General features: G+C 55.3%; 2 protein-coding genes across 2 annotated transcripts; both read right to left on the bottom strand.

Moving 5' to 3' along the window:
* Positions 1-2,941: 2,941 nt before the first annotated feature.
* CDH16 (cadherin 16) lies at positions 2,942-22,494 on the bottom strand. Its single transcript, XM_019656648.1, has 20 exons — positions 22,326-22,494; positions 21,844-21,917; positions 21,299-21,356; positions 20,929-21,012; positions 20,350-20,505; positions 20,200-20,280; positions 18,686-18,726; positions 17,017-17,034; positions 8,922-8,985; positions 8,117-8,239; positions 7,757-7,907; positions 7,272-7,499; positions 7,101-7,177; positions 6,843-7,031; positions 6,499-6,740; positions 5,806-5,939; positions 4,737-4,979; positions 4,463-4,570; positions 4,077-4,193; positions 2,942-3,270 (listed from the first exon to the last, which is right to left on the bottom strand). The coding sequence occupies exons 3-20, from the start codon at positions 21,341-21,343 to the stop codon at positions 3,173-3,175; spliced, it is 2,199 nt and encodes a 732-aa protein (XP_019512193.1). The 5' UTR covers positions 21,344-21,356; positions 21,844-21,917; positions 22,326-22,494; the 3' UTR covers positions 2,942-3,172.
* On the bottom strand, positions 11,448-13,716 carry RRAD (RRAD, Ras related glycolysis inhibitor and calcium channel regulator). The gene is made up of 5 exons (XM_019653674.1): positions 13,605-13,716; positions 12,989-13,373; positions 12,270-12,343; positions 11,892-12,144; positions 11,448-11,461 (listed from the first exon to the last, which is right to left on the bottom strand). The coding sequence occupies exons 2-5, from the start codon at positions 13,356-13,358 to the stop codon at positions 11,448-11,450; spliced, it is 711 nt and encodes a 236-aa protein (XP_019509219.1). The 5' UTR covers positions 13,359-13,373; positions 13,605-13,716.
* Positions 22,495-22,556: the final 62 nt, after the last annotated feature.

Below are 22,556 nucleotides of genomic sequence, written 5' to 3'. Positions count from 1 at the left end.
ACACACACACACACACACACACACACGATGGAGTGGCAGGCCCTCCAAGAGGTCTCCAGCTCAGGTTGTCAACATTAGACCTGTCAGGTAGACGCCCACACTCTTGTAACCCTTTGGCTCCTCCCACATCTCTGAGACCCTCTCATGCTGTCCTGTAAAAGCAGGGCGGTGTCTGGAGTTGAGATTGGAGTAAGAACTTCTGCCCTGAGGCCCAAGCTAGAGTCCTAGGGTGGGTAGAAGTGGGTGTGGGTGGGGGGTCTCTGAGGTCTCAAGACCGTTTCTTTCTTTGTGAGTGAGGGCCAGACTGACCTCTGGGCCTCTAGCTTCAAGAGCCCTAATCGCTGGGCTGGAAAAAGTTTAAAAATATCCTCATGTTTACATTCTTTCCAAGCCCGCCTCCCGATCCTCAGTGCTGGGTCCCTTTGATCTGGCTCTGTGCCTCTGGAAGGGGCCTGGGAGAGGGGGAGCATGAGCTCCCCACTGGGGCAAACCCTGTCACTCCCTCCAGCTCCAGACCAGTCTGAACCCTACAAGACTTCTCAGCATCACCCAGAGAGTGCCTTGGAGCTGGCAAGGAGCCAATGATGGAGGGGGTGTGTCTTGCCCAGGGTCACCCAGCAGGGCCATGTAGGGGCTGGAGTTGGGGCCCTTCCCCACACTCACTCCCAAAAGCCTGGGCCTCACATTCTTTTCCTGCTATATGCCGTGCTAAATGTGTTTTGTGAGGATTATCTCATATAATCCTCCCAGCAGCTCCATTTTAATGAGGCCCATTTTATCAACAAGTAAACCAAAGCTCAGGAAGGTGAAGTGACTCACCTGGGACCACACGGCAAGGATGAGGCAGAGCATGAATCACACGTTCTTCTACCCACACTGAGCCACCAGTTACCACCCTAGCAGGGTCTAGGCCTTGCCTGCTTGCAGAGGGAGGCCCACCTCATTAGCATGAATCTCCACAAGCATATGCTAACCCACCACCAAGCCCACAAACCAATGCTAGCTTCACGCTTCTCTCCTTCTGTGACTTAGAATCCACACCTCCTCTCTGACCCTTACTTTCCTCTACAGATGGGTTGAGGATCACAGGAGAGGCTTATGAGATGTTCAGGGAAACCAAGCCTGTGTCATTGGGGATTGTAGACCTTGTGTTCAGTACTGGCATTGACACAATCAGAGAGTGGCCTAGGGCTTGGAGGCCCAAGAAAGAAGCCTCAAACTGGGGCAGATGCCTTAATTTGCCTTGGTATCCTGTTATTCCCTCTTTCCTTTTTTGGTGCCCCACTTACCTGCTCACTAACCCATACATCCATGCACCAACCCAAGCATCCATTCACTCACTCACCCACCCACATTTCTACCTGTCTATCCATCTAGAACAAGGACCCAAAAAGCAAATAATTCCAGGGTTCCAGCTCAGGTGTTGCATCCACTGCCTGGATGAACTTGGGAAGATTCCTCCACCTCTTTGTGATTCATTTTTCTAAATTTATAAGAAGGAACTGGCCTGGGTGATCTTTAAGGCCCTTCTGGGAGATCTCACAGGAGCAGTGACCAGTTGAAGGCTGTGGAACACATCTGGAGAGGTAACACAAACCTTGACCAGACAGTCCCACCTTGTGCCCTGCTCCCAAGTCTCTCAGTTGCATCCCTTAAACTCCTTGACCTTCAAGATACTCCACTGGAAAATGAAGCCAATAATCCCAACCTTGCAGGTTGATGGGGAGATTAGGTTAGATGCTGCCTTTGAAGAGCTCTGTACCCTGAAGACTTATGAGTGGGTGCAGGCCTTTGCAGAGGATCCTGGGAGAAGGGCAGGAAGCTCTGTTTGGACCACAATAGTGGGCAGAGCCTCCAGTGTGGGGGCCTGGCTAGAATCAGCCTCAGAGTCCATCCCTAGGCTGGGGATACTGGCTGAGTCTCACAGGCTCCCCCAGGCCAACCAGGATGCCCGCCCCATCTCTCTTGGCACCCATCCCACAGAATCTGCCAGGAGTGGAGAGATTATCACCTAAAAATAGGGCCTGGGCCCCACTGAAGTTGTTTTTCTCCCTTCCCCGTGATTTACCATCATCAGCTCAGGGTGCCTGGGACAGCAAGTCCCACCCTGGCTCCCCAGAGACTGTTGGGATGGGGTCGTGGGGAATCAGCGTGTGTCTGGGGTCAGTTAAGGGTCAGAGATTAGAGGTCAGTCTGGAGGTGTGGCCGGGGTTCAGCAGGGCATCAGGGCTGTGGCTCAATCTTGGGCCAGGGGAATAGGGTTCCTCTGGGGCAGGGGTAACCATGGGGGTTTCTATCCTACCCCTGGTATCCATCTGAGTGATTCCCGCTTCTCTGACTTCCTGCAGACTCTCCTTGTGCTCATCAGCCTGTGTGTGAAACCCAAAGGTGCCTTGGGGCCAGCACTGGGGCAGAGGGACTCATCCCCAGCCTCACCTCTTCTGTTACAGCCCCATGAGGCCCTCACAATTCCTGTCCAGATCACTTCTGAGACTGAAGGACCTCTACCCACCCCTGTGTGCAGGTGATTCATGTATAGGAACATAAGTGTGTTCACATATGAGGACATGGACTTACAAAGTGTCCTCTCATAACAAAGATGATATCCAGAAAAACACAGAAATGATGCTCTCAAGGACGATCTCCTCAACCATCTCCTAGACAGAGTTGACCCATCTAGGATCTACAGCCAGTGGTCTCCAAATGCCCATGGAAAAGACCCACCCTCCTCTAGTCTCAAGATCTCACCAAAAGCCCATATGATGCCCCATGACCTTCCCTACAGGGGACCCCCGCTTGTCCCTCAAGCCCCTAGACCCTTTCTGTGCAGCAAGAAATAAAGGAAGGATAAAGGATCAGGTGGACACGGGTAATGCACACACACACACACACACACACGTGGACACTTGGACATGGGCACAGCAGTCCATTAGGACACATATCCAGCTCTCCAAGGCTTTATTATTGGACAAACATCCCCCGCTTGGAGCACTCCTGCAGTAGCCCATAAAGTCAGTGTTCAGATATGCCTGGTGATGTTGCCTCCACCTCAGGACAGGTGAAGGGACTTCTGTTCTGTCCTGCTCCCCATGGAGCTGTAGTGCTGGGCCCTCTCCCAGTGGATTCAGATGGAGCTAGAGGCCAAGCTCCCAGCTGGGGCTGCCTGGACCATTCAAACCGCTGCCTTCAGGGGCACGCTGTCCACTGGCTGATCAAGGTCCTTCTTCCTCGCCAGGGTCAAGTGGGTGAATATGAGGATGAGGAAGATTCCTGAGGGGCCCAAGAGGGATGGATCAGCCCTCAGAAGAGGCCGTGGGACTTGTCCATCACTAGGGACTCCCCACTATTGGTTTTGGTTTAATAAGGAGGCAAAGTTTTCCAGAGAGCATCCCCAAGGCTGGGCTGGTATGACTCTGTGGTCCTGGTGCCTAAAGAAGCCTGACTTTTTGGCCTTCTTGGCTCTCACTAGGCCTTGCACCCCTGAGACTGCCCCAGAACACCCCACCTCTAAGGTCCCCTTCTCTGGGAAACAGTTTGGGTGGGGATCACCTGGGAGCCAGTGAGTTGTTCCCATGGACCTCTGAGAGAAAGTCATATTGTAGCATTGTAGAGCTAGCCAAGAAAACATTGGGGATGAAAGGGCTAAAGAAAAATAGAGGATGGAGAGGGAGGCTTGGACTAAAGGACGGGTTAGAAAGACCTGGGCTCTGCCACACCCTGGCTGTGTAACCTTGGACCAGTCACATAACCTCTCTGAGCATCTGAGACCTCATCTGGAAAATGGGAGATGCCAGGATCTACAAGGTTGTAGAGATGATTCAATGCGATAATCCTATGCTTAGCATAGAGCCTGACACATAGTCACTGTGTAATAATGTAATAGTAAATGCTGTTATTGATGATGATGATGATGAGTATGATAGATAACAGGAGGCAAAAGCATAATGACTAGGAGAATTGGGGGGGTTCCTTCTCCAGCCCAGGAAGCACCACGTGAACAGGGGCACTGATTATCCGGAGGCTTTGGCTTTAACCATCCATTGCCCTCCTCCATGAAGAAGCCCAGCCTCCGTTACCTATTGCTACCAGGGTGCCCACGAGGATGCCCACCGCCGACAGCTTCGTGGGCATGCCTTTCATGCGGCCCACCTTGCGCATACACTGCCTCTCCACGTTGCAGCGGCATACAATCACTGGGGGCAGACAGGGGAGGAAGGTAAGGGCAGAGGGGAAGGGCTCCCCAGCTGCTCAGAGCCCCCAGCATGGCCCAGCTGGCTGGTATGTGTGTTTTTGTGCACAAATGTATGTATTCACGTAGAGACTATGTGCCCGGCCACAGATGTGCAGGTGGGCACAGGTATATGCTGTCTGTGTGAGCCTGCATGCATGTGTACCCAGCCCCTCCACCTGCAGCCAGTGGTTCCCTCAGGAACTGCAGGCCACGCCGGAGCCCTGGTCTCACCTCGGACCAGGAGCTGCCACATCCGGCCATTGTGGCTAACAACTACAGGGATTACGTGTTCACGTGGCTCCACCCAGTGCAGGCCCAGGGTGAGGTAGGCATGAGAACCTGTTGGAACCATAAGCAGTGATCAGAATCACTAGCCTGGACAGGCCCTTTGGGAGCTGCTCCCCTTAGGCCCAGCCCCACCCTCACAGTGGAAGGGCATCTCACTTCCAAGTGCCACCCCCTCCCTGCCTGGCCCACTGCCTTCCCGCCTTTCCCCACCACACACCATTGAGAGCATGGAGGCGCCAATCTCTCTGCACCGTAGGGTTGGGACCAAGGGCAAAGCTGTAGGGGCTGTGCCCACTGGTCTGGTCAGGGTCCTCAGTGGGTCCACTGACAACCACGCCGTGGTTCTGGCGGGGTGTGCAGAGGTGTCGAGTAAGCACAGGGGTCAGAGTTGGGGCTGGGGCAGAAGAGGCCTTCAGGAAGTGGATCACAAGTGTCACAGAGGTACTCCGTGTTGGCTCATCTGCAGAGGAGGCAGTGCTGAGCTGGCCTGGGCCCTTGTGGAGGTGGAGATGAGTCCAGAGTCCCTAGGCTGGTACCTTTCCCAACAGCCCATCAGTCTCACCTTGCTGATTCCCCTGCCACAGCCCCTCCCTCCACTCTACCCCTCCTCTCCATCCCTATCATCATCCCCACGCCAGTCTCTTCCTCACAATGCACTAAACCCCCTTCACTAGCCAAACTGCTGCCAGGCCTTTCTGTGACTTTTTGGATGCCAAGCTTGCCCTCACCACCCCACCACTACCAGTCCCACTACCTGTACCAGGATGCAACAATGTGGAGATGCCCTGACTGTCGAGAAGCTCATCCCTGCTGGGTCTGTGTTGCACCACAGGACAGCCCAGCTCAGACCTGAAACCTGCCTCCCTGGGCCAGCTCTTTATCCTGTCCAAGTGGCATTCAGAGCCCCCACACCTGGCCTCAGTGTCCCATTCAGGCTCACCTCCTAGCACTCCTGTCCCAGGAAAGAGCCCCTGGCCCTCCTTCTATCTGCTCAGTTCCACACCCTCTGCTCCCAGCCTGTGTCTGAAGCCGATACCTTGAGCGGCCCTCTGGCATGAAAGGGCAGGGTTGGGATTGCAAATGTCCTGCTAGGAGGGTGATCTGAGAGGGAAGGCAGAGGCCAGATGCTCTCAGAGAGGGACAATGGACCCAGCCCCTCATCCTTCTTTCCTGCCTGGGGCAGAGTAGATGACAGCAAGGGCCCCAGGGAGGCAACCTGGTCCTGCCTGTCCATCTGTCTGAGGCTTGTATTCATCCCAGAGGCCCCCACCACTGCCTGGCCATACCTGCATCCTGGGCCTCCACGAGCACTGTGTACATGTCCCCAGGCCGGGCTCCCTGCAGAGACCGGGCAGTGTGCACCTCCCCAGAGACCTCTTTGATGCAGAGCCAGCCTTCTGAGTCATTGACCAGGGAGAACCTGAGGCCCAGAGAAGATGGGAGAGGTGGCGAGGCACTGGGACCATATATGGGGTCTTGCCCAGAGACCTCCAGGACCGTGTGACCTGCTCATGTTCCACATCTTCTCACAGCAGTACCCTGCATGCCTAGTCTCTCTCCCCAGCTTCAGGGACTTATAGGAGGGCAGGGTTTGAACCAAGGATACTGTGGGTGGGGAAGGGACTCTCAGAGCCTGGAGGACCTGACTCAACTCCACTAGTCCCAGGTCACTCCACCAAGGGACCAGGATGGGGCCAGAACCTAGGAACAGCCTTGTCTGTGCTACAGTCTGGATGAGGGGATGGGCTGGAGGAGAGCCTGGTCCAGGCAGCACAAAGAGGCATCACCTGAGGTCTCATGGGGTCCAAACACCCCTCTCCATGTTCTGTCCAGTTCATCCAGGCCCCCAGCCCCAGGAGTCATAGCCTTGGCATTAGTCACAGTCTGAGGAATATTCCAAGCCACCTCTAAGGCCCTGGGGTCATCCCTGAGGAGCAGGTGAGGTCCAGCTCAGGTAAGGGGCTAGGTTTCTGGCTCACCTGAGGGCACTGCTTATGGGGTCTGAGGGCTGAATGGTCAGCAGGAGGGAGCCGGCTGGAGTGCTGACTGGGACACTGGCTTCGTAGCTCTTTTGGTCCAACTTGGGGGGTGGCACCACCTTCTCCACCAGCAGAGTCACCGTGGCTGTGGCTCCAGGGCCCGGGCCTGGCCCCACCAGTTCTGCCACACTCCGCACCACCACCAACAGCTTGTGAATTGGAGCTGCCTCATAGCTGAGGTTCTAGAACAAGTGGGGCCTGGGTCACTGTGTGGGCCGGGGCGTGGCACACTTGTGCATGCATGTGTGTATGTGTGTGCCCTTTCCCTATCCCCAGACCCTTACCCTGAGGAGCTGCAGTTGGACATGACCAGAATCTGGCTCCCAATCCAGGCCAAAGGTCCCGTCCATATTCCCTGCCTCAATGGCAAAGTCCATGAGGCGGAAAGCAGGCTCAAGGTCGGCATCAGTGGCCATGAGTGTGGCCACCAGAGTCCCAGGCTCTGTGTCTTCAGGGAGGCTTATGGGCTCAATCTGGAGACATTTGGAGGGGCTGTGAGTCTCCCATCAGCACCTTCCCAAGGTCTCCTCCCTGCTGCTTACCTGGGAAGTGATGAACTCGGGAGCATGGTCATTGATGTCCGTGATGGTGACAGCAACCTCACACGTGCTGCTGAGGCCTGAGGCAGGGGAGGGCATGTTGGGGAGGCCAGGGTAGGAGCAGAGGGGGCATGGAGACTGGGTCGCCATCGGGGTCACCATCAGGGCACTTACCGCCCTCTGCTCCTCCTAGGTCAATGGCCAACACCTGAATCAGGATGTTCTGGCCAGCATGGAGGGGAAGAGGTCCCAGTGTCACACTGCCCGAGGTGGAATCTAGCTCAAAGGCACTCCCTTCTGTCCCCTCCTCAGGTTCAGGGCTCAGCAGCCGATACACAATGTGAGAATTGGGGGAGCCAGGGGCATCCATGTCCTCTGCCAGCAGCCTGGTCACCTCAGTACCTGCAAAGACAGCACCCACCTGAGTGGGACCAAGGCCCAGACTGGAGGAGGTCTTACTTCACTCATTCCTCTTTTGTGCTAAACTAAACCTGAGTGTGTGTGTGTGTGTGTGTGTGTGTGTGTGTGTGCATGCATGTGTGCATGTGTATGTGAGATGGGGGGACATTGAGGCTGGCCCCATCCCAAAGAAGAGCAAGATGAGATGGTTCAGAGGGACTTCACCTTTCCCCTAGCTCCTGGCAAGAACAATAGCCCACCTGGAGGGGTGAGCTCAGGGATGTTGATTGAGGCCTCATGTGAGGGGCAAACAGGCACGTTGTCATTCTCATCCATCACCACCACCTGCAGCTCCAGAGGTTCTGTGTAGTCCTCCCCACGGGTATTCTGAGCCCGCACCTGGAGCAGGTACTATAGTGGGCAGTGGGAGGCCTCAGATGAAGGCCAAGGGCAGCTCCAGCCTGGCCTGGGTCTGGGTTCCCTTCTGATGGCCAGCTCCAGCTCTTCTGGGCACTCTTTCACTGCCTCAGTGCCTGTGGGGGATGTGACACCCCCAGAAGCCAACCAGACAGTGACCAAGCACCCATTAGCTGGCCCTCCTGGCTTCCCCCTCACCTCACCTCAGCCTGAGCTTCTCGGTCCAGCTCCCTGGTCACATAGAGATTCCCCTCTGCGTCCACAGCAAAGGGTCCAGGGGGCTGGCTCTCCAGGTGGTAATGTACATTCCCCCCACTCCAGTGCACCTGGGAGAGAGACACAGAATGAGAGCACCCCAGGATAAGAGGAAGGAATAGCCTGTGTCACCCCCAGGACAACAGGCAAGAACAGCCTGTGTCAGCCCTTATTGCCCAACTGTTCCCAGGTGGGGAGACTGGGCCCCGATTACTGTGTGACCCAAGGCAAGCTGCTGTCCTCCCTGGAGTCCAGAGAGGGTCCTTCTGTTTGGGGGCACTTGTGGTTGTGGCAGCTCCATGGTGGCCTTGGCCTGGTCCAAGCCTGGACCCTGCCCAAACTGCCTGAATGACCAGGTTGTTTAACTCTCTGCCCTCTCAGGCTGGGCCTGACCCCAGGGCATTCCTAGAAGAGGCCTGAGACATTCCTGGTCTGGGTGACAATCCCCATGGCAGCAGGGAGGTAGCAGCTGTTCTCCTTGAGGAAGCCTGGGGCAAGCTCAGGAGGTCAGAACGCAGAGCCACATCTGTCAGAGGAGAGCAGGTGAAGGGCTGTGGGCTTGGTCCCAGGGCCTTAAGTACCCCAATACATGATAAGAGCTGATAAGGACAGTGGAGGCAGGATCACAGGTAGGGGAGACAGAGGGGTCAAGCTGGGCCCCAGGACCCACCCCCGAAATCTCCATGAGACTCAGGCCCAGCTACACCATCCTTGGGGCTATTTTAGCCACTGACAGCGGCTAAACTTACTCACTTGCTCAATATGGTGTGGGTACGGAACTTTGAGATTCTCTGCCAGGTGAACAGGNGGATAGGAGGGGTGGGGGTAACCTGTGGCTCTTCCCAGCAGGGAGCCATGCAAGGAATTAGGGCTGGGTTTCCCCTCTGGTAATCTGAGCTCTTGACCTCAGCAGTGTTTCCTCATTGCCATGGGAACTGCATCCACATTGGGCCACTCAGGCCCCAGGCATTCCCCAACAGGCCAGACATACTCACCACAAGCCTAGGTATGGCAAGGGGCCCCGGGAACCAAAACCAGGACATGACCTTGAGACAGCCCCCACTCCAACCTTCTGGTCCTTCCAGCTCTTTGGATAGCCCAGCCATCAAATCCCACCTCTGCCCCTTGCTAGCTGTTTTATCTCGGCCCATTTATCCTGGCTGAGCCTCAGAGTCCTTCTGCATAGAACAGGGGTAATCTCTTCATGGGGGGCTTTATAAGATATAAATAACATGAAATGCACACAGTGGTTGGCACATGTCTGGTATAGGACAGGGGTCGGCAAATTGTGGCTCTTCAGATGCGTTCCGTCTCAAAAGTTTGCCGACCCATGGAAGAGCCAATCCTGTCCCTCACAACAATTTAAAAATTATTCGAGAGCCATAAATGTATTTTTACATAATCACCATTAAGTGAATAATATCCTTTAAACTTTTTATAAATGAAACTATGATAGTTTTATTTTCATTTTCAATTTTACTTCAGAGCCTGTGGCTCGCGAGCCGCAGTTTGCTGAACCCTGGCGGCTCTTCCATCTCAAAAGTTTGCCAACCCCTGGTATCGAGTATCTCGATAAAACTTATTGTCACGCTTGGTTGGACAGGGCAGGTAGAGTGAACCAGGTGAGCCTTATCCTGCTTCTCCTTTCTGGCTTCTGCTCCATTCTCTCCAGAACAGTGGTCTGACCAGGAGAGGGGCAGATGCAGATACCTCTGTCCTCCCGTACCTACTTCTCTCTGTGGGACCCCATACCCTTCCCCCACTCCTCAGGTAGCAAAATGTTGCAAAGGGAACTTGGTTGGGTTTCAGTATCCCTAGCTCTCCTCACACAACAGCCCCCACACCCCAGTTCCTCTGTGCTAAGGCTCAAATCATTCATTCATTCCACTGACCTCTACTAAGTACCTTTTGTGTGGCAGACACTTGTGCTGTGGCCATGACGATCATGACATAGCTGGGCATGTTCATACATATCATCCAGTCCCTGGATCAATCTCACTTAGCTATGAGTTGTTGTTCCTATTTTGTAGACATGGTAACTGAGGCCTGAGAAGTCACAGGCCAGAAACAGCAGAACCAGACACACCTGGTAGAAGGCTTCAGGGGCGTAAATTTCACCCCCACCCCCACCCCCCTGTACCCATGTTCTCAGACAGCAGCTGGGTTCCAGAAAGTTCCCTGGACACTAGCCCAGGATTCACAGATGGTGTCCCTGCAGGCCAGGCACAGATGAGTCAAGACTGACAAGGGGACCTGATATCCCAGCTGTGACATGAACAGCTTGATGTCCCTCACTCACCATGGCCTGGCTGCCAGGAGGGCCAGCTGAATGACTCAGTGATACCTGCCTCCCCCATGACCTCCCACCCCCAGCTGAACAGACACCACAGACACCTTAGAAAGATGGGGCTGTCAGGGCAAAGGTATACACATGGTGAAGCCTATATATACCCAGGTACTGGTGGTTGGGAAGCTCCCTGGGGCCTGAAGGGCCCTGGTTGGTCACCCTGCCTCTCTGGAACACAGAGCTTCTTCATCTGTGGAATGGGGGAGTACAATGCCTGGAAGGTCACCTGAAATAGGCCCAGATCCATGTAAAATCTCCACAGAGCTGTCCCAAGCAATTGTCATGACTATCCCATCACACATGAAGAAACTGAGCAACATGTGCTGATGGCTTCACCTCTGAGCTTGGGCAGCCAGACCTTGGTCACTAGGTGGTGAAGCCACTCTCTCCTCAAATTGGGGGTGGGGGTGGGCATAGGCCCATCCATCCAGGCAACAGCACCCCCTGCCAGCTGTACAGTACCTGCTAAACTGCTTAGGTTCCTCTTTACTCCCTAGCTAGAGGTCTTACGGAGTAAATTACTTATTCTAGCTCGTTTCCTCACCTGAAAAATAGCGATAATAAAGAATAGCAACACAGAGCTGGATTAAAAATTTCCAGACTAGGTAGTATATGTAAAGCCCTCAGCTAATGTAAAGCCCTCCGTTAATGCCTACTCTTAGGACAGTCCATGTCGTCAGTGGCCCTCAAAAAAAGATTTGCCAAGTGCAAGGCTCCCTGATGAGGCCTCTGCCCAATCACATCTGAGCCTCGGCAGGGATGAGGTAGGCAGAGCAAGGCTTCTTGATTTCCTCATTTATCTTCAGAGAAAGAAAGTGAGGTGAGGAATCATAGCATTATGGCTCCTAGCTGGTTGATCCAAGGTCTAAGACCCACGGTTTCTCCTGGTAACCAACTGTGCTCTGGTCTCAGGGCTGGGGGAAACAGAGGCCCTAGACCTGAGCACCTGGGGTGACACATACCTCCAGGGGTGCTGGTAGAGAGGGTGCTTCAGGTTCCTTTCAATAGAGAAATCTGTTGTCAGTGCACTGACCAGGAGACCAGACTGAGCTGAGCATCACCAATAGTGGGACAAGCTGGCATCACACACCCAACTGGTGGATGTTAAAGGATACATACAACAATCCTGGGCAGGGTTCTCATTAATAAACTTAAATCTGAACTCAATCAACTTCTGGTTTACAGAAAACACAGCAAAGGAACAAATCAGATTGAGGGACTTCTCCAGGACAACTCACCTGGACTTTCGAAAAAAGTCGGTGTTAAGAAAGATAAAAATGGGCGGCCGAGTGGCACATTGGTTAAGAACTGGCTTGGGATGCCAGAGGGCCCCGGTTCGGATCCCACATATGAGGGCCAGTGACACTGCCCTCTACAGCTAAGATNCAGGATCTCCCTCCCTTTCCAACCTGCTCCCTGCTTACCATCCAAGGAGACCTCGCGAGAGCGCACCAGGTCACTCTTGTTGCCCACTAGGATGATGGGCACATCATCTGTCTGCCGCGCCCGCCGCAGCTGGACTCGTAGCTCTGAGGCCTTCTCAAAGCTGCCCTTGTCTGTCACTGAGTACACGATGACGTATGCATCTCCCATGGCCATGCAGTGTCCAGGTAGCCAGTGGCCCCCATCCTAAAGAACACACACACACATTTACAATAATCCTCACACCCCAGCTATAAGGCTGTCACTCCTGTCAGGCCCCTACCCCCAATTCACCCCTCCCACCCTGCCCTGGGTCTCAGCCTGCATCCTACCTGCTCCCAAATGTCATAGACCATGAGCGATGCCTCTTCTCCGTCCACCACGATGGAGCGATCATATGTGTGCCCTAGACAGGAGACCAGTAGTCAGGTTACCTGCTGGCTGCCAAAAGCCCACCCATGTGCCAGGCCACATCCCCCAAATCCTCCCCAGAGCCCCCGCAACCTTACCCTCCACTGTTGGCTTCTATGTGGCAACAGAAGTGAGAGGGCTGGGAAGTGGAGGGTGGAGAGCATGCTGTGCCTGACCCCCACCTAGACACCCTTGCTCCAAGCTAGCAGTATCCTTGATGGCTACTCCTGTGCTCCCTGCCCTTCTGTTGCCTGGGCCCCAGGGCGGTTCTGACCACAGTGGCCTGAGTTAGAATAGTAACAGTCACATCCCCTGGGGGCTTTGGTCTCCTAGGGGGCCTCTCCTAGAAACTCCCTTTGGCTGTGTTCCTGCCAGTCCTGGCAGGGAGGGATGTCCTGTCCCCATCCTACAGAGTAGTCCTATGTATGCTCTGGGTCTTCTACTCAGCATTGCTTCCCAAACCAAGGCTGGGGGATCCCTTCTCCTTTAATTTCCTCATCTGTGAAGTGGGTAGGTAGAGACATGATTCTGAAATTGACTTCAGAATCCCTTGGTATCTGTCGCTTTTAATTCAGGTCCCCAGCCCTGTAGCCTCCAGTCCTAACTCTGGAATCTCCACTGAATAGTCCCAGCCCCTCACCTGCGGCCTCTGCTTCAGGCCCATCCTCTACACCACCGAAGATGCGCGCCAGAGCGCTCTTGCCCACGCCAGGTGCCCCCAGCAGCAGCACCTTGTAAACGCTCTCGTCTGAGTCGCTGCCCCCTGAGCTGAGCGAATCGGAGGAGCTCTCAGGCCAGTCCAGCCTCGGACCCGGGGACCCGGTCCCCGGCGCGGCCGTTGCCAGAGCACCGGGAGCCAGCGCCGCCTGCAGGTCACGCTCATCCACCGGCATGCTTCTGCGGTGCAGCGGAGGCGCAGGGCCCCAGGGTGTGCTGCCCCGACGGCGCTCTCTCTCCCGGCCCCCGCGGCCGCTCCCGCCAGCTCCGCTGCCGCCGCCATTCAGAGTCATCGCGTCCAACGCCGTCTAGGGAAGAATCGGGATGGCCATGTAAGCCGCAGTGGAGTTGGAGTGGAAGGCAGGACCCCAGGCGCACCTGCCCGACCCGCGCGGTCAGGCAAGATGCTCGGGGCTGACGACCTGCCGCGGTCCCATCCCAGTTGTGATGGTCCTTGCGCCCTGACTTGTGACTGATCCTCCTGCTCCGGCAACCCAGATGGTGCGACTACCCCCTTCCCGCTCCGCCAGGACACTCACCCACTCGCACACCGACACGGTCAGGACTAGGTTCGGGCTCGGACACTCGGTGCTGTCACAGCCGCTGCCTTCTCTGTCCGCACTGGGTCGGGGCTCCAGAGCCTCCTATTTAAGCCTCTGCCCACCCCCGCCCCCGCCCCTGCGCTCGCCCCCGTCCATGCTGAGGCGGGGGCTGACGTGTCAGTCCCCTTCCCCCCAGGGGGATCCCGCACCCTCCTCTTAGGACCTCACACCCAGAGACCCCGCCCCACCCGCCAGGGCGGGGCAGAGGCAGACTTGGCAGACAAAGCCGGGGGTCTAAGTGTGCGTGTGTGGTGGGGGGCGGAGAAGGAAGGAGAGTATGTGAATGGTGCTGGGAGGTGGGTGGGGGTGAAGGGTGCTATCGTGGGTGGGGGCAAGAATCAACCAAGTGTTCCACTCCTCTCTGGGGAAGAATTAGGTCTGGCCCTTTAAAAGTGAATTCTCCCTTCCCTCTCCCCCAGTCCTGGCCTGTTGCCCAAGCAAGCAGAACAGTTACAGGCTGGACAAACTTCACTCTTCTCTGCCCTGTTAACACCTACTCCCCACCCTGCAGATATCTGAGCTAGATCTTAGGGGTCCTAATTCGGGCTTCTAGTCTCAACACCAAGTTCTTCCCACTCCCCTGAGTGGGAAGATTTCACCTGATAAGCCTGCCCTTCAGCGTGACGGTTAGTGTCACCCCATGAGCCCCTGGGGGCCCTTGGAGAGCTGTTTGCGGGAGATGGTAAGGAACGGAAGCCCTCTGGCAGTGTGTTGCAGGTAGCAGGTAAAGGTGTAAGCTTGAATCCAGGCCCGGAGAAGGGAAAGGATGAACTCAGCACCACTTCACCCCCCAGCACCCTTCAGACATCTGCCAGCAACTCTGCTAAAAATACTTGGCCCTGACCCTGGTTATTCGGCTCCTGAGCTGGAGGTTGCCCAAAGTTGGGGAAATCCTGGCAGGCAGGTGTCAGATGCCAACAGGAGCAGATAGGGTGGAACTGGACCAGAACTGGATCAGAGCTGGATGTAGCCACTTTGAGTCTTCAATGCCTCCCTCCTTCCCTCTAAGCACCAGACTGGGCTTGCTGTTCAGGGCATATGCTGGGCCTGGAGATTCAGACTCCCATCCAGGAAGGGCATAGGGTGTGACGGGGGTGGAAAGCTCTTAGCCACCACTTGGTACCACCACTGCCCAGAGCTCACCCCCTCTTCAGACCTGGGTGGGTGCTGGGTAACAGAGAGGAGGAGATGTAATGAGGCGGCTTGGTTTCTAGTTCTGGCTCTGCCTCCAGGTTCCTGCGTCTTGCCTCCATCCCAGCCTCAGGGTGCCCAGCTATAAATTGGGCATGACTTGTTTCCCCTTGCTCATTTTGGGGTGTGTGAGGATTGGGGACAGGCAGACTGTGAGGCACTTTGTGACAGGGACCCGCTATCAGACTCTGACGTTTGGTTTTAAAGGGTGGCAGGGGTGAGGGGCACCCATTCAGTGTTCAGGTGACATCACAGATGGATGGATCCTGGTGGGCTGTTGTAGGTTGTCATGGAGACCTGGTATGGCTCTCTGGCTGCTGTCAGTTTCCTTGGCAACATGAGAGGAAGTTGGAGTGAGGAGGGCATGGCTAGGTGTTCGGGGGTTCATGCTGGCCCCTCTTTCTTGAAGTCCCCAGAGTAGGCAAGCACCAGACTGCAGGGTGGCCTGTCCATTTGTATCCTTCACATGGCCTTGTAAGGGAGGTGGGGGGTCTTGGAGGCCTGAGCAACCCATGCTGGCTCTAANCTCTATCAATGCAGAGAGGACACCAGGTTTCCATTGTCTGTCTCTTTCATCAGACTGAGAGCCCCTCCAGAGCAGCACTCAGAGACCCAGCTGGCCCTTGCCTGGCTCAGCAGCTCCCGGCTGCCTTGTGGAACTAAGACAAGGAGCTGGGAGTTGCACATGAAGGGCAGATAAGCAGTACACGATCTGAACTGGGCATGCAGGACTCTATACCACCCACCAGGGAACCAGTGGGTGTGGGGACAGTGGCCTGGAAGTGCTCCTGAGGCTCCCTAAGTGTTCACATTAGCCCCCGGACACTGACAGGGCTGAGACAATGGACCGCCTCTGCGCCTCTGAGAAGGAAATAGAAGATTGAGCCAGCTCAGGTGACCTTGAGGGAATTGCAGAGCTGACCAGGGGCCCTTCCCCCAGTGAGGGCAGCCAAGCAGAGCCAAGAGAAGCTTCTGGGGCCTGGAAGTCCAGGATGAGGAGGGAGGGTGGGAAGGGTCACAAGGTCTCTAATCTCTTCTTATCCTCAGAGTTTCCCATGGTCTCCCCCGAGTCCTTCCCACTGCATATCTGGTTAGTTTCTCTCAGGCTGGAGGCTGAGTCAGGACCCCTCAGCTGCCCCCAGCCTTGTCTGTCACAAGCTGAATGCCTGCCTCAGGGTCCTTCAGGCATCCCAGGCACCCCGACCTGGAGCAGTGCAATATAGGGAAGTTGAGGGGGTCTTACATGTGTTAAGCTCCTACTATGTGCCCGGCACGGCTCTAAGCACATACTTTCACTATTCTACCCACTTCATTCTGAAGGGGACATCATCCCCATATCACACACTGGGGCACAGAGAGGTTGAATGGCTTGCTGAGGGTCACACAGCCAATAAACAGCAGAGCCAGGAAGTTCTGAATTCTTCTTCAGGCCTCGGGACCTTCACCTGCTCTAAGAAAACCATGTCCTCCACATGCCTTGAAGTATGTTGAGGGGTGGGAGTGGAGAGCAGCAGCAGCTTTGAGCAGTTAAAATTGCCTTGGGGGGCATGTGTGTTCGTCACAGAGGTCACACAAACTGAAGAGCAGCCTTCAAACCTCCTCCTGCCATTGAACAACTGCAATCAGGATTCTAACCAAGTTCCGAGGGCTCCTAGTAGAATTAATTAATTGAACTAGTGAAGGAATATATGGACCCTTCAACCTTCTCAGCCTGCAACCTTCTCAGAAAATGTCCCCAGCCTTGCCCCAGGCTACCTCCAGGCTTGGAGACTGGCAGACTTGTATACCAGACCCCACTCAGCCACTTCTACCTGTGTGACCTTGGGCAACTGCTTCAATTCCCCATTTGCCATTGCTGAACGGGGACACTCCTTCATGAAATGATGTATGTAAAAGTCCCAGTAGGCACCTGTGCCCAGATGGGCTTCCCTTCCTGGGTTTTGGTGGTGGGGAGACAGGCACACCTCTATCAACAAACATGCACAAGTTCCCACACAGATGCAATGTCTCTCATCCCAGGAAGGGAGGGTTCCAGGAACCCGTTCCCACCAAGACCACATTAGCCAGTGCTGAGCATGGTATGTTCTGGCCTGGCTACTCACAGTGGAGAGAACAGTGAAAGCCCCCTCAGTAGCCCAGCATCAGCAGGGAAGTGGGGAGCCACGTGGAGTCAATTCTGAGGGATGTGCCTTCCTCACCCCGCCTTTAACAAACCTGCCGCCTCCTTCCCCAGCCAGGGAGTCTCGAAGTCTTCCACAGTCACCCCACCTGGGAGGATTTTCAGCCCCTCCAGGTGAAGCAGGGCAGAGACACCAGGCCGAGGGCCAGACCCAAGGTTACTGTTTGGCCATGAGAACTGAGGCAGCGAGTGGTCCCTCAAGCAGCCTCAGTTTCCCTTACATACAGTGGGGTGATTAAACCCTCTATCATCTGGGCAATGCCAGGCCCCAGTGCAGGAGAAGAATCTGGATAACAGCTGGGAGGGGTTCATGTCTCCTCCTGCTGCTTGGACCCCCAACCAGGCCCCAACACACACTTGCTCCCTCTGACTCAGCGGGCTATATCCAGGCCCAAACATTAGGATAGTCAGGGCCACACACTAGGGTGGAACAGAGAGCCCCCATCCCTCAACTTTAGGAACGCTGCCTGGTCCTGCAGTATTCCCCCACCCCCACCAAGGAAACACAGAGTCGACAGCCCTAACATACCAGGAAATAGTCTTTATTACAAAAAATCTGCATGTAAACAAATAGCCACTGCACTGAACAGCCTCCCTCCAAGGCATGCATACCAGGTATAGAGAAAGGCAGAGCCCTCATCCACACACAGGCCTGCCCCATGAGCTTGGCTTCAGCTGCTGCTTGGGATGCACATGGGCCTGCATACACACCTCTGTGGGCCCAGCCCTTGATGGCCCCTGGGAACCACTTCCTTGGGCAGCACTGTCTGTCCATGACCATGAGGTGGGGGGCACCCAGAGTCTGAGCAAGCCCTTCGGCACTTAGGGCAGTTGGCTGGGCCAGCCCACCAATCTGCCCACCTGCCTGCACAACACAGTGAGTGCCCATGGGGCCTAGAGCACCGAGAGGTCGTGGCAGGACTTGGACTTGGCACGAAAGGCCATCTTGCGGCTGTTGCGGGCTACAATGCGGCCCAGGAAGCGCTTTGCCTTCTTGCCAAGACTCTCTCGTCGCCGGGTGCCCGCTTGCCGACGGGCATTGGCCTCTTTGCTGTCCCTGCGCAGGCGTATCTGGCGCACAACGCCCTCAAACAGTGCCTGGACATTGTGGTGCAGCGCAGCTGACGTCTCGATAAACTTGCAGTCGAAGACCACGGCGCAGGCCCGGCCCTCTGGTGCAGCGGGGACAAGCACACATCAGTAAACAAAGTGGGTGGGTGAAGAACCTACTCAAACCCTTTCACTCAGCTATCACTCAGGAATCTGTGGGTAAGGGATGGTGGAGGTATGGGTCCTCCCCAGAAACAGAGACCCCAGCTCCTGGACAAAGGGTCCTGGGCATTGCTGAGTCACCCAACTGGCAGAGTTTAAGGAGCTCACAAAGGCCCACAAAAGGAGACTCGTTTATTGAAATAATTTGAAGTCTGATATGTAAACGGAAGTGCTGCAGTCGTCAACACAAGAGAATGAGAACTTTGTTGGACAACTTAGTGCTTTATGGTTTGATGTTATATCATGATGAATGACGAGTGGGATACAGGGAGTAGAACATCATCAAGTCACTGCTAGATTCCTCTATGAGGCTCAGTTTGGGGGGGGCCACAGAGGAGGATGCTGAGTCCAAGAGGGGAGGGGCCTCCCCAGAGGCAAGCCTACTTCAAGACTGGCCCAGGCCTGATTCCCTGCACTCTCCTCACCCCTCATCTGTCAGGCCAGGGACAAAGAGGACAGACGGCAGAGGAGGGCCCTGAGGTGACCCAGCAGCNTGAGAGGCCAGGGAACAGGGGCTCAGGGCACCCTTCTCAACAAGGTACCAAACACAAAGCCAAGCATATGGCAGGTGTTCAGGATATGCTCTTGGCCAAGGAATGAAAGGACTTTTAGCACTACTGTGAGCATCCAACCAAGACCTGATAGTTTGCAAAGTCACTTCCATTATCTACCCACACAATAAATGACTGACGGACTGGATGATGGGTGGATTACCAGGATTGGGGTGGGGGTGAGGGAGAAGCGGTGGGTGGGTATGTAGATGCCAATGACTGGGGGATGAATAGATGATTGACTAGGTAGTTAGATGGGGGTTTAGGGAGCAGTAACATGGATGAAGATTTGGGTGTGTGGATGGGTTACTTTGGGTGAATGTTTGGATAAACGGACTGCATATATAGTTGGGTGGTAGGTAAGTGTATGAGTGGCTAGGTGGGGTGGGGGGTATGATTAGCTTTTCTTCCTATCCCCAGCCCATGCCTCTGGTCTGAACTCCCAGGTCCAGGTCTCTCTTGCTGTCTTGCTGTCAGTCCAAAGGTCTCCCAGCAACATCCTAGGATAACACCCCTCAGGTCTCTTCAATCCTTGTACCTTAGGCCTGAGTCTCCAGTATGTAGAACTGAGACACTTCATTCATACCATTGCTCAACTCTCCATGCATGGTCCTGCCTCCAGGTGTGGTTCAAGCCTGGCCTTTTGCCTTGTTATTCTCTCCACCTAGAATGCTCTTTCCTCATCTTTATCTCTCAAGCTCCAATCTGTCCTTCTAGTACCACCTTCCCCAGCTTTCCCTGACCCTTCCTCCCCATCACACCCAGTTCAGGCTTACCCTCAGGGCTGAGGGCCAGAGCCCCTAGCCGAGGCTCCAGCTGGAACATGTCCGGGGAAGGCTGGACTGGGGCCTGGTTCAAGATGTGGAATCGGAGATCCGAGTTGGCTGTGCCTGGCTCATCCCCGTCTGAAGCCTCAAGGAAGAGGAAGGGGATTCCTGGTGTGTATGGAGAGGGCAAACCTAAGGGTTGGGGAGGGTGGGAGAGTCTCCCATGCCTCCCTATCTTTTCCTGGTCCTTCCTTCCATATCCATCATCATATCAGGACTCGAGGTGAGCCATGGCATTTCATCCCACTTCACAAGTGAGCAAACTGAGGCCAAAAAAGGATGGGATTCACCTGAAGACCCTCATTGGGATACAGAATGGGACAAAAATGAGAAGGGCAGCTTGGCCCCTGGCTGCCTTGTCCCTATGCCAACTCTCTGGCATTTTTTTTTACTCTCTGCTCTTCTATCAGTGCCCACTTGACCTTGCAGTGATCTGGCTGCCCTGGGCACTCACCAGGCCTGGTGCCCTGGCTCAGATGAACTCTGTAGATGGCCTGGGAGAAATGGGGCACCTGGTCATTCTCATCCTTCACATGCACAAGCACAGGCTGTGGGCCCCATATGACACGTCCATCCTCAGTCTCCAGGGTGACCTGCAGGGAAGGGTAGTCAGTGCCCTGCCCTACCTTCCCTGCTGTCCCCTACTCCTGGCCCAGCCCTACCTGTAGCCGGTAGTTTGCCTGTTCCTCTCGATCCAGGGCCCTTGTTACCAGCAAGAAGCCAGACTCTGGATCCACAGCAAAGAGGCCCTCAGCTGCTACGCCTGAGTTTCCTGACAGCATAATCTGGCCTTCAGCTTCCTCACGGGGCAGCTGCAGCTGGTGGGGGAGAACAAACATGAAGGGAGTGGAAGCCAGGCCTGGGGGAAGGCCCCTGCACCCAATGGTCCCATTTTATATGTGGGAAAATTGAGACTCAGAGAGGACTAGCACTTACCTGAGATCACACAGCCAGTAACAGGACTGAGATTCAAAGCCAGGGCTCTTTCCTCTGTACCTGATGCTTTCTAATACGCCCTGCCCTTCTTTCTAAAGCTTGAAACCCCTCCTCCAATACTTCATTCTTTAACTTAAAGCTCTACTTTTTGGGGGGATTAAAATCTTGCTAGTCATGCACCCTATATCACACATTCTCTAGATAGCAGGGCTTAAAAGGGAGACAGAACAAAAGGAGAAAGGAGTGCTGAAGGTAGAGGAAGCTGGACTTGGAGGGAGGGTAACCCATCCAGTGCTCAGGCTCACCTTGGTCAGGTACAAAGGAAAATTTCCACCATAGTTTTCCGGGACTTCCACGTATAGCTCTGCAGGCTGGGCCTCAGGGAGAGCCTGTGGGAAGAGTCTCACCTTGTTACCAGGATCTATCTTCCTGCCATGAGTGCTGGAGACCTGACACAGGTGAATTTCTGCCCCTTCCCTGTGCCTGGCCATGCCATAGCCCATCCACCCTCTGGTCTTCGACCTCACGATCCCACAACAGGCCTATAGCCAACTCTGACCCCCGCCCCCAACTACTACCATCCATGGTCAGTGTAACTGGTCCTGGTGGAGCGGGGGGCAAGGGTGCCAACACTTAAAGCCAGGATCTGAAGGAGGGGAGCAGGGCCCAGCTCACCTGGGGGACGGAGAGGCAAAGCAGCCACAGCCAGGTAAGGACCATGGTCAGAACACACCTGAGGGACAAGGCAGTGTAAGGATCTAGCCCAGACTGGTAGGCAGGGGGTCCCTCCCATTACCCTCTCCCCCTAGAAAGTATTCCTCCCTTCATCCCTACTCAGCCCCATACCTTGGCTTCCCCAAGCCCCATGGCGTGTAACTGTCCCTCCTTCTTCCTGGTGACCTCCTCCTCCCTGGTCACTATGGGGCAGGCAGCCAGCCCCCCCCGCCCCCCCATCCCCTGTCCTTCTATGCTGCCCCAGCAACTATCAGAGCCGCCCCTCCCTACCCTACCCACATGAACACTGCCACCACCCATTCCTATCCTTGTCCCCTGCCTCAGCTTATTCCAAACACATAGCCAGATTAGCCTCCTCTTCCTCCCCTTAGAAGGACCTGTGACTCCCCATTTCTTGCAGGGTGCCATCCAGCTGCTCAGCCAGGCCCAGCCGCCCTGCTGCCTCTTGGTTTACAACCCCACGAGGATCTCCATAGGAGTTTTACCTCCAGACTTTTGTCTCCTTCCCGCTTTAGCCCGCCCAACTCGTGGATCCCAAAGTGGTAATTTCCCAGCAGCCCTGAAAAATCACAAAAGTTTGAAGCTGGAAAGACTCTGATGACTCTGAGAGCCACTTCCCACAGTTGCCTCATGTCGTAGGCAAGGCCCTGAAGGGCAGGGCCTGACCAAGGTCACAGAGGATTAACTGTAGGGAATTCCTCCTGGCACTGAGGATTCTTGGTTCAGGGTCTCCAGGACTGTTCTTCCTTCCACTGCCATCCTTCAGACCCGGAGTCCCCTCAGGGCGGAAGACCTGCCCTCATCTCAGCATTTTCCGCCACTCAGCATAGAGCTGGGCTCACAGAGCATGAACAACCACTCCAATCTCCCTGGACGATGGGAGGACAGGGCAGTGTTTCTCCTTCACTCACCACCAACCCCACCTCAGCCCTGCCCACCTCCCCATTCCCAATTCCTAGGCCCTCACCTGCTGGTGCCTAAGGCTTGCTCCCTTGGTCCGGCTGCCAGGTGAGAGGGCTCTTTCTCCAAGAAGCCCTGGTAGGGCCAGGCCCGGTGGAGTAGGGCAAGGCGCACACTTGAGCAGGTAGGCGGTCCGGCCACGCTTGCTCAGGAGTGGAAAACACCACTGGGCCCACAGCAGCAGGCCTCACCCTGCCCAGCCCCCCAAGTTACTCATTGACTTTGGAAAGCTGGGGGC

This window comes from Hipposideros armiger, unplaced genomic scaffold, assembly GCF_001890085.2.
Source record: "Hipposideros armiger isolate ML-2016 unplaced genomic scaffold, ASM189008v1 scaffold_9, whole genome shotgun sequence".
NCBI lineage: Eukaryota > Metazoa > Chordata > Mammalia > Chiroptera > Hipposideridae > Hipposideros > Hipposideros armiger.
Note: the sequence above shows the minus strand (reverse complement) of the source record. Positions and strands in the feature narration are given on the sequence as shown.